The 14,974-nt window shown below is 45.0% G+C and overlaps 1 protein-coding gene and 1 long non-coding RNA gene across 2 annotated transcripts; one reads left to right on the forward strand and one right to left on the reverse strand.

The window, feature by feature from the left end:
• Positions 1–365: 365 nt before the first annotated feature.
• HMGB2 (high mobility group box 2) lies at positions 366–2,915 on the reverse strand. Its single transcript, XM_073341651.1, has 5 exons — positions 2,771–2,915; positions 2,088–2,258; positions 1,677–1,822; positions 1,415–1,589; positions 366–911 (listed from the first exon to the last, which is right to left on the reverse strand). Exons 2-5 carry the CDS (start codon positions 2,235–2,237, stop codon positions 750–752), a joined length of 633 nt encoding a protein of 210 aa, XP_073197752.1. The 5' UTR covers positions 2,238–2,258; positions 2,771–2,915; the 3' UTR covers positions 366–749.
• On the forward strand, positions 2,771–14,974 carry LOC140910529 (uncharacterized). The gene is made up of 3 exons (XR_012158634.1): positions 2,771–3,152; positions 4,777–4,903; positions 14,371–14,974. It is a non-coding gene; the product is annotated as an uncharacterized lncRNA (long non-coding RNA).

The following is a 14,974-nucleotide window of genomic DNA, read 5'->3' on the forward strand; positions in this document are numbered from 1 at the left end:
CAAAACATTTACCAACCTCCATTCAGGGATTTTACTTTGCTAAAGTTGTTAACTTATCACTAGAAACAGAACAGGGAAGCCAGTTTCAAGCAAGCAATGATGTAAAATGTAATCAACTCACATGAGAAAAATCTGAATCCCAGTCCTTCCACTTACTAGCATCTCAGAAGTATCCAGAAGCACTATTTAGAATCAGGGCCCCATTATTATGATGCATTTAGATTAGGGCAGTCCTACCCCAAAAAGAGCTTACAAGTAAAGGAAGTTTAAAGTGTTAAATTATAAATACCTAAGTGTGTCCATTTATTGCTTTATGATCTTAAAGTATTTAGAAGATGCTCCAAGGCAGTAACAGCAGAAAACAATAATGTACATCATTTTATTACAAAATTGTTAAAAAAGTAATACAATGCAATATTCTACAAAATATAAGATCAGCTATTTTGCTACTTCCTATGTTTTACTCTGCTAAAAACATCAGACTATCAGTCACTGAATTTTAAAGAAACCATTAAATATGCAGAAACATTCCACAACATCCGTTTTTTGTTTTTAAGAACCTAACTGTAGCGGCCCTCAGCTACTACTTACATTAAAAAATATAGGTCTCCCTACAAAGAATCACATTACCTATACACAATTCTGTACAATTTTTTTTTATACTGAAGCTAACAATGAGCTGCACTTGAGTTCACATTCTTAGCAAAATATTGGACTTCGAGCACAAATCTTTACAGCAGGACATCCATTTACTCTTCATCTTCATCCTCCTCCTCTTCGTCTTCCTCCTCCTCTTCATCCTCCTCATCTTCATCCTCTTCAGGTTCTGCCTTCTTCTTAGATCCTGTGGGCCTACCAGGACCTTTCTTTCCTGCATCACTCTTGCCCTTGGCACGGTATGCTGCAACATCCTGAAAGAGTGATGCCATTAAGTTTCAAGGAATGAATTACGTCCCTGTAAATCCCGAGACTAACGTTAATTTAACGTTTGTGTTATACTGAACTGTACAATATATGAATTAGATGCTTTAAGAGCAGGGGTCTCAAACTGGCAATTAAGACCCTCCCCCCCAAAGAAATCCCCAGATCAGATTTCAGGGGCTTATAGCCTTCCTGCTTTTTCTGTCTATTTTAAGATGCAATTTTGGTAAAGAGCAGACTGAGAACCCCTGCAATATCCAGTCTGAATATTTTTACATTTTTGTGTTTCCCTAAACAGTAAGGCCTTATCTAAACCATTTCTAGAGAAACTGAATGTTCCTCCGTTTTCTGTCACAGTGTGTTGTCTATTCAGGATTGTGAGCTAGCGATGCTTTTTTCCCCTTCTGTCAAGCATAAAGCATGCCAGCAGTATTTCATTTATAACTGCTCGAACTCTGAACCACATATACTTTCTTGGATGTTTTCATTGTACCTTTTCATATTTCTCCTTTAGTTTTGCTGCCTTCTGTTCAAATGGTTGTTTATCTTTGGCTGACTGCTCAGACCACATTTCACCTAGTTTTTTTGCAGTATCCCCAATAGACAAGCCAGGATGGTCACTTTTGATCTTTGGACGATGTTCAGAACAAAAGAGAAAGAATGCAGATCTGATCAGGGAGAAAGAAAGAAAGAAAAAGGTGTCACACTGACCAAAACTGAAAAAACACTTTTCATTTCCGGATGAAGACACTTACGGGGGCCTTTTAGGAGCATTGGGATCCTTTTTCTTTCCCTTCTTCTCGCCTTTAGGAGGAATATAATTTTTCATCTCTCTGTCATAACGAGCTTTATCTCCTTTCGCCAGATCTTCAAACTTTGATTTTTCTTTTGCAGACATTGTCTGCAGACACATTGCAAAAAGAGGCGTTAGATCAGCTAAAAGGCCTGGTGACTCATTAACAGCTAACAGCAGCTGCACCCGAGGATCCTTTTCTTTCCCATAAACCCATGAAACAGGCTGACGAGGCGGTGGGGGAGGGGAGTCACGATTCCCAGACACGAGACCCCGCACCGTTCTCCACTGAGCTAGCAGGGAAGCCCCGCCCGCCCCGAGGTGCGGCCTGGCCGGTGGGCGGGCGCGGGCCCGGGCCCGGGCCCTCTCTCACCTTCCATCTCTCCGAGCACTTCCGGGAAAACTCGGCGAAGTTGACCGAGGAGTCCGGGTGCTTCTTCTTGTGCTCCTCGCGGCAGGTCTGCACGAAGTACGCGTACGAGGACATCTTGCCCCGCGGCTTGTTGGGGTCGCCTTTGCCCATGGCGGAAGCGGTCACGGGGCCCTTGGGGAGGAGACGCGGAGTGAGGGGAAAGGGACGGCGGCGCTTGCCGGGCGGGGCTGCGGCTGAGGCCACTCCCGCCGATCCCCTAGCGGCGGCTTCCCGCCTCACCATCCCCCGGGCCCGGCCCCTCCCTCTCCCGAGGAGCCAAGCGGCCTCCGGCTCTGAGTAAACTTCCACGGGGCGGGGCGGCCTCCCCGGGACTAACAGGCGCCTCCACCCCACCCCCACCGGCGGCCCCGCCGAAGCTACAAACCCCCCTCCCGAAATGCCACCGCCCCCCCCCCACACACCTCGCGCCCCAATCCGCGGGCGCGGCCCTGCCGACCTGGAGAGCCAAGAAGCCCCCCTAAAACCACCGCCCCCCGCGAGGGACCAAGCACCCAGTGCGCCCAGGAGCCGCCGCGCCGCACCCCACGGCTAGTCCCGTCCCGTCCCGACTCCCACTGGCACCGTCACCAGCACGGAGCGGTGCGGACGCTCCTCAGGGCAGGCTGCAGTTGTTGTGGCCTTGCCTGGTGCGGTGAGAGGCGGCGGCTGCGGGGTGTCGGGCTCTGGTGCTGGGATCTGCTCCGTCTGCCCCAGCCAAATGGTTTCTCTCCAACGCACTTACAGCCTCTTGTTTTCCACAGTCCTACCCGGCACAGCAACTTGACCCACAGCACCTTCGGGCCCGCCTACTGCGTCATTCGATTGGCTGACACACCCTTTCGAACCGCACACGGTCACGCCCCTAGGCTTGTGAGTACAATGGATTGGGTCCTAGCTCTCTTTACGTCATCCCAAGAGCAGCGCATAAGTTAGGTCGAGCCTCAGGGGTTCGTTGGCTCCTGTACTCGTTGGAACCGGTTAGGGAGAGGACGAGGGCGGGACTAAGATCGACGGCGCCGATTGGAGGTGAGCAACAGTTTAAAAAACCGCGGGGATGTCCACGATTGGCTGCAATGGAATACCCGAGCTGCGATTGGACAAAGCGGGGTGGAGTAGCGTGGTTTAAAAATACAAAGGGAGGGGGAGGGATATGAAGTGAGAAAAACAAGAGACGCCTGAAAAAGGTGCGGGTGGTGGACAGGATTGGCAGTCTGAAAAGAGAGATGGCTGTGGCTTGAGGAAAGGGAGCAGGCGGGCGGGTTTATTAGTAAACTTCTTATTTACAGCCTACAGGCCGTTAAAAACAACGGGGTTTGTGGACACACACCACGCTCGCATGGGTAACATAGGCCGGCATTAGGGGGCTGCTGTCGGTCGTGAATGTGTGGAACCTGGAGCGGCTCCTGGGGACTATTACTCCCAGCAGGCCTTGCTCCGTCTCTAAGGCGGCAGCTCGGTGCAAGGTGGAGTAAAGCATGCTGGGAGTTGTAGGCCTCTATTGACCGAATTTACTCAGCAGTTCGCTCCTGTGTTGAGGCTTCCGCGTCCCCTAGGAGGGTCGGGGATTTCTTTCCCAACCAAGCGTTGTTGAGGCTGAGAGGCGCGGGGAACAGGCTTGGTTTTTGTAAACTGGAAAGTCCAAGATCTCTGTGCCCTCCCCCCGATATTTTTCTCTGATTGGCTTTGCCGCCCCCCGCCCCGTGTTGAAGGAAAAGGGCTTTTCCCGGTGCCTGGCTACTGCTTTCCCGGCTCCCTTCTCCCCCCAGCGTTTCACACTACGCAGGGGATCGATGGGGACAGATTTCAATGGCGGGTGTGTTTGGCCCTCCCTCGAGGGAGGGGAGATTTGAAGAGTGGCCGAGGGTTGGTGTGAGGCGGGGGGTATAGCTGGACGGGAGGATTGGGGATGCAGGAAGAGCAGGCTCAAGGGCTTGGTCGGGAGCGAGGAGCTGCAAGGCTGCTTGTCAAGCTTAGGCACTTTGATTCGGGGTAAACTGCGGAGAACTGTGGAAACGGCTCATTGGAATGCACGCAGCAGACATCCCCACCCCACCCCACCCCCAGAGCGAGAGTGACTGTAAACACTGCCTTAAACAGCCGCTCCAAGAGCCCTCCTGCCTGCCCTCCTCCCCAGAGCATGTGTGTGAGAGCTGGCAGCAGCAGGGCCAGAGGTGGGTTATGTTTTGCTGATCCAACGAACAACGTGTGGCAAATAGCAAAACCATGTTTTAACTTTCACTTCTACGCCGCCTCCTCAAACCATCACAAGTCCCCTTTCACTATCTTCATTGTTAAATGAAGCTGAAAGCGGGACGCGCTTAGCTTTGTTCTGTAGCACGGGTTAGCGTTTACAGCTCAGAGGGAGGGTGCAGTTCATGCTTTGGGGCAGGAGGAAGGTTAACGGCTATTGTTGGGTGGTGGGGATGTCTGATAACCGCACCTTCTTCCTGCTCCTACTTTCAAGGTAGTTGATTGGGGTTATAACGCCCAGGAGCTCTGGATCAGTAATTATGGCTTCCCAGGCTTTCTGAATTGTATAGGTCTGGTCCATACAGTGAGTCCCCCTCATCAGCTAGTCCTTAAAGGTAGCATGGGTGGTGATTGTGTGTGCTGCTTTCAAGCTTTGCTTTATGAAGTGTTTCCTTCTTAGTGCGCTTTCCCAGCTCTTCTCCTGTGACAGCTGAACTTCTTCCTGTCGAAACAGAGCCTAGAACTTGTGTAGCTAGGAAGTTTTGACCTGCCTAGTTCCTCTCATTTGGAGCAAGCCTCTTTTCTTGGTAAGTGAGACAGTTTTTACAAACCCTTCCTTTAGGAATGTAGGACACTTTTTTACAATGCATATTTCAATGATGAATTTGCACTCTCACACTTTTTTTTTTTTTTTTAATCCTCATATAAACTATCAGTCTTCAGTCTATGATTGAAGAGGCTGGGAGGTTTCCCCTTTCATCTCTTGTACAAGGATAAAAGGAGCCAGTTTCAACAAAGAGTGGTCATCTGTTTTTTATGTTGTAGTTTTCCTGAAGAGAGAGCTGTAGTTGAAAGCCTAGAGACCGTATTCAGTAACAGTAAATCTGTCCTGTCTACAAACTGTTAACTTTTACAGTTAGTACTTATCAAAGCAACATGTTACACTGGGGAGTGAATTTGGCCCTCAGAGTTTAGGTGCTAAAACTTGTACATGCTTTTATTTCTTTCTGTTCTCCTCTTCCTACTCTAGATCTATTTTTCTTTTGATATTATCTTAGTCTGTTTTGTTGTCACTAAGGCCTGGTCTACAATACAAAGTACAGTTGATGTAAGCTGCCTTGCATCAACCTAGGTGTGGGGGTGTGTGTGTGTACACTTAGACCTGGTACACCCTAAAGAGTTATGTCGATGTAAAGCAACTTACAATACAATATTTTCTCCTGCTGATGTAGCTAGGTCAACATAATGGCATTGCAGACACTGTATTGCTTATGTTAATTTAACTGGCCTCCAGGAGCTGTCCCACAATTCCCATTATGACCACTCAGATCACCATTTTGAACTCTGCTGCCCAAAGCAGTTATTCTGGTGCAGAACTGCTGATATGCTGCTTTTACAAGGAGCTGCATGCTATCCTCTGCAAATTTACTTCTTGCTATGATCTCAGAATGATATGCTCTCCCTTTTCCCCTGTGCTTTGCATTTTGCAACCCCTTCCCAAGACACCCACAGTGGGATAGCTACCCATGGTGCACTGCTCTCTGTTAATATAAGCTGCTAATATGGACACACTCTGCTGATGCAAGGAGCATAGTGTGGACGTGGACAATCAACTTAGTTACTGTGGTGGCAGTATGACGACTTAAGTTGACTTAATTTTGTAGTGTAGAGATGTTCATAGATTTGTCTCCCACCAATGTAAGTGCCTTGTTATGGCAATGCAGTAACACCATGGTTGATGTACTGAGGTCAACACAGTGCATGTGTAGACACTACATTACCTATGCTACCCTAACAGTTCTCAAGCAGCTTTCCCACAATGCCCAGCGCTGACCGCTATGGGCTCAAGGACACCAGAACATCACACTCCACCACTTATAAAACTGAATTTTTGAAATTCCTTTTCTTCATTGCCCAGCTTGGAGAACTATGTGTGTACACCATTGTTATATGTAAATACCCAGCTGACCATGCTGGCTGTATGCTCCAGATGCTCTGGTCTGGAGTAAACAGGAGATATTGGATCTCCTGGGCCTATGGGGAGAAGAGGCTGTGAAGGCACAGCTATGGACCAGCCATAGAAATGTTGACATTTCCTGCATTCCCTGTATAATCTGCTTGTAGAAGGGGTAGCGGTAGCAGTGCCGCATGAAAGCAAAGGAACTATAGCAGGCATACCAAAAGGCCAGGGAGGCCAACAGTCGATCTAGTGCTAAGCTGCAGACCTGCCGCTTTTAAAAAGAGCTGCATGCCATACTTTCTGGAGACCCACTGCCACCCTACAGATCTCCATGAATACCTCTGAGGCGCTCGAGAGACAGAACCCTGCTGTAAAGAGCGATGATGAGGAAGATGCGAAATGCCTCTGGGGGTCCACCTGTGTTGCAATCCAGGACCTGTTTGAGACTCCACTGCCGTCCAGTCAGTCCTGGCAGTTGAGAAAGGGCAAGCCTGATGCAGGGGAAGAAACCCTGGGTCAAGCACATACATGTGTCCCCCATTACAGTGATGTACTGATGGCACTCACAACTTAGCAGGACACAGCTATCGACTTTTCATTAATTTACTTGTACAAGAAGAGGTAGCGGTACACCAAAACTCAACGTAGTATTCCAGAAGTGGTCTCACCAGTGTCAAATACAGGAGTAATATAACTGTTCATTCCCCTGTAGTTAGCTGGGGACCATGTGGAGCAGTTTACGTATACAAGGATGGCCCTTGAATCCTCCTGAGAGATCTTGATAAAACTTCCATGAAGGTACTCTGCAATCCTCTCCCAAAGGTTTCTAGGGATGGCAGCCCTATTTCTTCCTCTGCGGCAGGATACTTTTGCATGCAATTTGGCAATAATTTTGACAGTCGCCATTGCAGTAAACAGGCTAGCAGCATATGGGCCATGGTGGCTCTGGGATGGCAGTAGTAGCTGTGCTCTCTCTGCCTTTGTCACCCTCAGGAGGGAGATACCAGCTAAAATCACCGGCTGTGGATAGTGCTGTATGCTCATAGTTTCATGCAAATGAGCAATTCCCTTGCCTGTGGCAGGACATATTTACCATGGATGGTGCTGTGCACAATCACTCCAAAGCACAAGTGTCAATAAGCATGTCTTGTTTAAAACTTATGGGGAGCAAGGGAAGGGAATTCTGACACTTAACCTTCACTTCCTGTTGTGGCCATACTGATAAGCAGAATTTGGCTTATAAGAGTTGGCTCCCTATATCAGTGTTTCTCAACTGGCAGATTGTTGACCCCAAGGGAGGTTGCAAAAGGCAATCAAGGTGGTCATGAGGTGTTGAAAAATTCATTACAATGTAAAGCAAAGAAATAGTCCCTCCCCCACACCCTGCCCACCCTTACCCTTCAAGGTCAAATGTTCTTTGTTGTCTTCTCGAAACACACACACAAATACTTTATGTAGGCTTATCATTGTTAGCGTTGATACTTTTGTTTTACTTTTAATTTTATAGTAAATGTAAGGCAAGGCATGAAAATTTTTGACTTTGAATAAGGGATTGTGAACCTGGAAAGGTTCACTATCATAGTTACAATTTCAACCAGGGTTCATTACATGCTTTTTTTTTTTTACCCCTGCTCTAATAAAGAACAGAACAAAAACTTTAATCTTTTTATTATTATTACTGTTGGGATGGAGTAGAATTTTGTTTTGCATAAGCGTCAAGTAATTTCATTAGGTGGTTTAGAAATTACAGTTGGTTACAAATTTGCCTCTTTGCAATTCAGAACAATATTTTTCCAGTCCCTTCTAACTTCAAAATAGAAAAGTTTACACACTTAAATTTCTTTGTGGATGGCTATATTATATTCTTGTGCATCAGACAGCATACAAACCCAAACGTTTATAGTCACTAACGTCCACTATATCCTTCAACATAACATGGAAACCAGTACTGAAAACTTTCTGTGCCTGACTAGTGATGCTGAAAACTTTCCATGGCAGTGTGGATGCTAAACATTTTCAATATGAGCATTCTTGTGTGGAAAATGTTCTGCTTCAAAACTGTAGTGTGTAAATCTTTCCTTGCCAGCATGCTAGGACAAAGGAAACATTTTCTGAGTGTGTTTGACTCCTACAAAATTGGACTTTACCAAACATTCCACTAAACTGTCACTATCTTCCCTTTCCTCTATGCAGCCACTCCTCTCTCCAGAGGAAACCACAAAAAAGAAATTTTGTGTTCTGATCCATATTCCCTCCCAGGGATCCAGTCCTTGCTTTTCCTAAAGCTAAATTATAGAACTTAGAAGCTCCATAGTGCTCTTCTCCTATGCAGTCCTTCTAGCATCAGTGTCTGTCAGTCCATGCTCAGCTTGCAAGCAACACATGGACTACATCAGTTGAGGGTATGTAGACCCCAGAACTTCACACTTACTTTTTATTGTAGAGCATAGGAGGATCAGGCACAATTAAGCTCATGAAGTTATTGTTTAAATTGTATGGCTCCCTAGTTCCATGCCTCTCCCCCAGTCCCTAATCCACACCACAATGAAACGTTTTCTTTTTTCTTTTTTTTTTTGGCTAATTTTGATTTATCTTCATAAAATATAAATTAAGAAAACAAAAACTGTGGCGTACAGGGAATATTGAGGAGAGGGGAGGGCATAGAACAAGGGAACCTACCTGAGCTGCAGAGCTGGAGAACTGGTATAAAGAAAAGTGCACAGTGGGCCAGAAAACAATGGTTCTAGATTGAAGTTATATATAATCTGTTTTCCAAGATTACTTTTCAAGCCCTATTGTCCATATGAGTTCATCTAATCAATTTCCCAATTCCCCCTCCCTCATTCCATGGCAAAACATTGCTCTTGATCAGTACTGATACTGTTTTAAAAGTGGGGAAAAACAGGGAAATTCACACAAAAAATCCTGGTAACATAGATTTAAGATTGCTCTAGTGAATTTTCTTATAAGCATAATCACTAAAAAATGACAAAATCACCAGTTAAGGCCACAATAGAATCCAGACCAACCTCAGCTCACATCAATAATCATACAAACATCCTAAATACTCATGCCTGACCTTAACTCTGACCTCAAAATTATTTATGTACAAATATCACAGTATAGGGTGAAATGCTGGCCCTGTTAAAGTCAATGGGAGTTTTGGCATTTACTTCAATGGGGCCAGCATATTACACATAGACTTTACAATTATATGTTTACTTCTGGGGAATTTTTCTTAATGTAGCTGTAGTTGGAGTTAAGGTTATGCATTTGATTGTGATTGTGATTAATTCAATGTGTATTCCAGTTCAGTGGTTGGTTATATGTTACAGTTGAAAAATGTTGCCTTAACTTAATTTTTGTTGATTGCATTGAAAGGAAATGCACTTGAGCAACTTTAACTCTAACAACAATTTTTGTGTAGTAGAAGATTAAAACTCAAAATATGGAAGGCATTGAAAGATGTCTCTCACTATTTCAGAGATCACCTGTAGCAGGGTGCTGCTGCAAACACACCTAATCAGCCCATACCATGCCAGCCTCAATCAAGGGAGATAGACTGGGGCTGGTTGAAAAGCCATATGTCTGCCTGGTGATTGCCAACACCTGCCAGCCTGATAGGCAGAAGCTACAAAGGCTGGGAAGGAGGCAGAGTGAGAGAAAGAGAAATATAATCAGTCAGTCAGGGAGGAAGAAGCCCTCTAGCTGGTTACTGACCCAGCCTGTGGTAGGTGAGAAACCTGTAAGGATTGTATATAGTTGGATAGTGGTGGAGGGAAAATGCTTAAAGAATAATGGACACAGGTGTTGCACAGAGCTGAAATCTCCCTGGATTTATTTGGGAGGGCAACTGGGCTCTGAATAAGAGGGGCTGGCTGTGCACCCTGTGATATCCCCTTATTAGACTATGACTTAAAAATCTTACAACAAAAAGGAAGCAATTATATATAATTTTGACCTATTCCATACCCATATCTATGATATTAATTATGTTTGGGATGTTGTCATTTTTAAAAAACAGAGCTATCTTAACAGTTGATGAACTGAATTTAAAAAAACTGAATAATTTGCTGTACCTTTGAGATTGTAAGTATGTACTTTCTCTGTATCTGAGTTTGATAAAAATTAGGTAATATAGTACAGTTGCTCAAATTTTAAAAACTCCTAATTTTGAAAAAAAATTGTCAAAACTTTTGAAGGAAAGAGGTAAAAAACATTGTGAAAACTATTCCATTTTTGACCCACTCTATATAACAGGAATATCTCTCTATTTTTAATGTATTATTCTGAACAAACAATGTTCTCCCTTACAAAATCTCATGCTTATTGCACATGCTATGCAAAGCCTGCATAACCAGTTAAGCAGCTCTTATTGTTGCTCTATCTTAAAACAGAGGTATACTTGTCCCACTAGGAGTTCTAAAGTTCCGTGAGTTGTTTTGACTTTGCTGTGTACCAAATATCTGAAATAAAGACAACCTACAGTAGACGCTGTTAAGGACAGCTGCAGAGCAGAGTGAAACTGAAGTGGTCATATGATAGGAAATGAATACAACAAATCTATATTTGTTCTAACACAGATAATATTAGGAACACCAGCTGTTCTTGGTCACAATGATTGTTCTACCTATATTTAACTGAACTTTTTCAAATTCCATTCAACAAGAAAATAGCAGTTTTGCTGGTTACACTATTTTTACAATTTTTCTTCTGATTTGTCTCTGTTGGGTCTGATTCTCATTTATTCTAATGAGAATCAGGCTCTTTATTATTATTCTAATACCAAGAGGGAGGCAAGGAGACTCTAGTCACAGTCCCAGCCCTTGTGTAGCTTGAGCACCTGGACAGACTAGTACTAGTGTGCAGTATTGCCAAACCCAAGTGTTCAAAAAATCATACGGCACCACCACTCCAAATCATGATTGGCTTACAAATGATGAAATGTTAAAAAGGGGCAGAGGGAAGATATGGCTCAGGGTGGCTCTGTGGAAACAATTTTGTTCTCTGACGGTTGGCAAATAACCCTTTTGTCTGTGCATTTAAAATATATATAAATTCATGTGTGTATTAACACAATGCATTATATTGGATATATATTAAAACAAAATATCAGAACTATTTAGTATCTATACTCAATCTCTAAAATCCATGGATTTTACTTAATTTTCTACCAATTAATAATATCAAATAATGGTTTCCCAGAAAGACTTCTGGATAAGGATGTGTGTCTTGCATGTACTATTCACTGTGTAAATTTATAGAACTATGAACATGTTGTATAATAATGAGGAAGGTTGTTTTGAAGAGGAATTTAACCTGTAGGGGAACAGATAAGACTTTTAGAGAATGTGAACCTGACTCCCATTTCTCCCTAAAATTGCTAACAGATAATACTAGAAGGGAGGAGAAAAACAAGGATCTATGTGTTTACTTTGTGTAATCACTGTGAGGTGCTCAAATGCCACAGTGATGAATGCAGTGTAAATACATACATACATAGTTCCTTTGCCAGATTTTAAACAGCAAGTAGATCTTTTTAAAAATATGATGATCAAACAGGTCTCATTAACCTATAAGCTAGTCAGACTTATTAAATACATATCTGATTTTTTTTTTCTTTTTCCCATGGAGAACAACATTTAAGAGTGTCTCTCAGGGAAGCTGCAGACCTGTAGTCATCAGAGAATTCCACACTTGCATTGATGGGAAAATAGAGAGCACATCATGCTGGTACCCAACAGGACAAAAGTTTTGTGAATTTCTCTATTTGCCTGTTGGAAACTATGGTCTTAAGTGCCCTCAGCTGAGCCTGGTGCTAGCTGGTTCAGCCCTCAGGTCAGGTAATGAGCCCAGCTCATTGCCTTAAAGGTCAGCCTGCCCAGTAGGCTGCGAGGACTCAATAGGTCTGGATTTAAGTTCAGTATCGGGTAGGTCACCAGCTGCTCAACGCTTATGATTGCAGCTGTAATCTCTCCTGTGCCTTCCTCTTTCTAGCTGTACTCTTATCTTGTTCCTAGCCTTGCTCCTGACATGCTCCTGCCTGGTTCCTGTCCCACTTCAGTCTGCTGTAGCTCTGCTCCCTTGCATGGTTCCTGACTCCAGCTCTGACCCTCAGCTAGTCTCCTAGTTCCTGTTCTCAGCTCTAACCACTAGGCTGGGTTCTGGCTCTAACCACAATGTCAAATGGCACATAGGCAGTATCATGGACCTGCACTTCTTCAAAACATGGTCATTAAGCTAATTTTAACTTTCTCCAATAGAATTTCACTTACTAAAATGCAGGATTTCCTTGATGAAATTTGATCAGCTCACCTATCTCACTTTCAAGCTCTGACCCCATTTTTTAGGCCAAGCTCTTTGCACCTTGCATCGCATACTCTAAAGGCATGCCTATCTCCTTCTCAGAATAGCCAACATCTAGTCAACAAACTATTAAATCATTAAGCCATATTTGCCACTTCACACCTTCTTAATTGAATTCCCTTCTGTATGGCATTCCAAAGTTGCTCATATCTAAACTACAGGCTATTTAGAACACAGTCACACATCAGTGCTCATACTCAAACGCTCTTATGAAACATTTAGCCCTGGTCTACACTAGGACTTTAGGTCGAATTTAGCAGTGTTAAATCGATGTAAACCTTCACCCTTCCACACGATGAAGCCCTTTATTTCGACTTAAAGGGCTCTTAAAATTGATTTCTGTACTCCACCCCTGACAAGTGGATTAGCACTTAAATCGGCCTTGCCGGGTCGAATTTGGGGTACTGTGGACACAATTCGACGGTATTGGCCTCCGGGAGCTATCCCAAAGTGCTCCATTGTGACCGCTCTGGACAGCACTCTCAACTCAGATGCACTGGCCAGGTAGACAGGAAAAGGCCCGCGAACTTTTGAATCTCATTTCCTGTTTGGCCAGCGTGGCAAGCTGCAGGTGACCATGCAGAGCTCATCAGCAGAGGTGACCATGATGGAGTCCCAGAATTGCAAAAGAGCTCCAGATGGACTGAACGGGAGGTACAGGATCTGATCGCTGTATGGGGAGAGGAATCTGTGCTATCAGAACTCCGTTCCAGTTTTCGAAATGCCAAAACCTTTGTCAAAATCTCCCAGGGCATGAAGGACAGAGGCCATAACAGGGATCCGAAGCAGTGCCACGTGAAACTTAAGGAGCTGAGGCAAGCCTACCAGAAAACCAGAGGGGCGAACAGCCGCTCGGGGTCAGAGCCCCAAACATGCCGCTTCTATGATGAGCTGCATGCCATTTTAGGGGGTTCAGCCACCACTACCCCAGCCGTGTTGTTTAACTCCTTCAATGGAGATGGAGGCAACATGGAAGCAGGTTTTGGAGACAAGGAAGATAATAGCTCACAGCAAGCAAGCGGAGAAACCGGTTTTCCTGACAGCCAGGAACTGTTTCTCACCCTGGACCTGGAGCCAGTACCCCCCGAATCCACACAAGGCTGCCTCCTGGACCTGGCAGGCAGAGAAGGGACCTCCAGTGAGTGTACCTTTTAAAATACTATACATGGTTTAAAAGCAAGCATGTGAAAGGATTAATTTGCCCTGGCATTCGCGGCTCTCCTGGATGTACTCCCAAAGCCTTTGCAAAAGGTTTCTGGGGAGGGCAGCCTTATTGCGTCCTTCATGGTAGGACACTTTACCACTCCAGGCCAGTAACACGTACTCGGGAATCATTGTACAACAAAGCATTGCAGTGTATGTTTGCTGGCGTTCAAACAACATCCATTCTTTATCTCTCTGTGTTATCCTCAGGAGAGTGAGATATCATTCATGGTCACCTGGTTGAAATAGGGTGCTTTTCTTCAGGGGACACTCAGAGGAGCCCGTTCCTGCTGGGCTGTTTGTCTGCAGCTGAACAGAAATATTCCCCGCTGTTAGCCACGGGGAGGGGGGAGGGTTGAGGGGGTAGCCATGCGGTGGTGGGAGGCAAAATGCGACATTGTAACGAAAGCACCTGTGCTATGTATGTAATGTTAACAGCAAGGTTTACCCTGAAGGACTGTAGCCACTATTTTTATAAAATTTATTTTTAAATACCGCTGTCCCTTTTTTTTTCTTCTCCACCAGCTGCATGTGTTTCAATGATCACAGGATCTTCTCCTTCCTAGAGGCTAGTGAAGATTAGAAAGAAAAAAAAAAAAACGCACTAGTGATGAAATGTTCTCTGAGCTCATGCTGTCCTCCCACACTGACAGAGCACAGACGAATGCATGGAGGCAAATAATGTCAGAGTGCAGGAACGCACAAAATGACCGGGAGGAGAGGTGGCGGGCTGAAGAGAGGGCTGAAGCTCAAATGTGGCGGCAGCGTGATGAGAGGAGGCAGGATTCAATGCTGAGGCTGCTGGAGGGAAAACCAGTATGCTCCAGTGTATGGCTGAGCTGCAGCAAAGGCAGCTGGAGCACAGACTGCCACTACAGCCCCTGTGTAACCAACCACCCTCCTCCCCAAGTTCCATAGCCTCCACACCCAGATGCCCAAGAACGCGGTGGGGGGGCCACCGGCCAACCAGCCACTCCACCACAGAGGATTGCCCCCCAAAAAGAAGGCTGGCATTCAATAAATTTTAAAGTTGTAAACTTTTAAAGTGCTGTGTGGCATTTTCCTTCCCTCCTCCACCACCCCTCCTAGGCTACCTTGGTAGTCATCCCTCTATTTGTGTGATGAATGA

This window comes from Lepidochelys kempii, chromosome 4, assembly GCF_965140265.1.
Source record: "Lepidochelys kempii isolate rLepKem1 chromosome 4, rLepKem1.hap2, whole genome shotgun sequence".
Classification (NCBI taxonomy): Eukaryota; Metazoa; Chordata; order Testudines; family Cheloniidae; genus Lepidochelys; species Lepidochelys kempii.

Excerpts from the sequence above, each read along its gene's own strand:
- HMGB2 (XM_073341651.1), bottom strand. The coding sequence starts at position 2,237 with ATGGGCAAAGGCGACCCCAACAAGCCGCGGGGCAAGATGTCCTCGTAC. Across the intron at positions 1,590-1,676 it reads AATGCTCCTAAAAGGCCCCC|ATCTGCATTCTTTCTCTTTT; the intron begins GTAAGTGTCTTC and ends CTCCCTGATCAG. Across the intron at positions 912-1,414 it reads TAAAGGAGAAATATGAAAAG|GATGTTGCAGCATACCGTGC; the intron begins GTACAATGAAAA and ends TCACTCTTTCAG.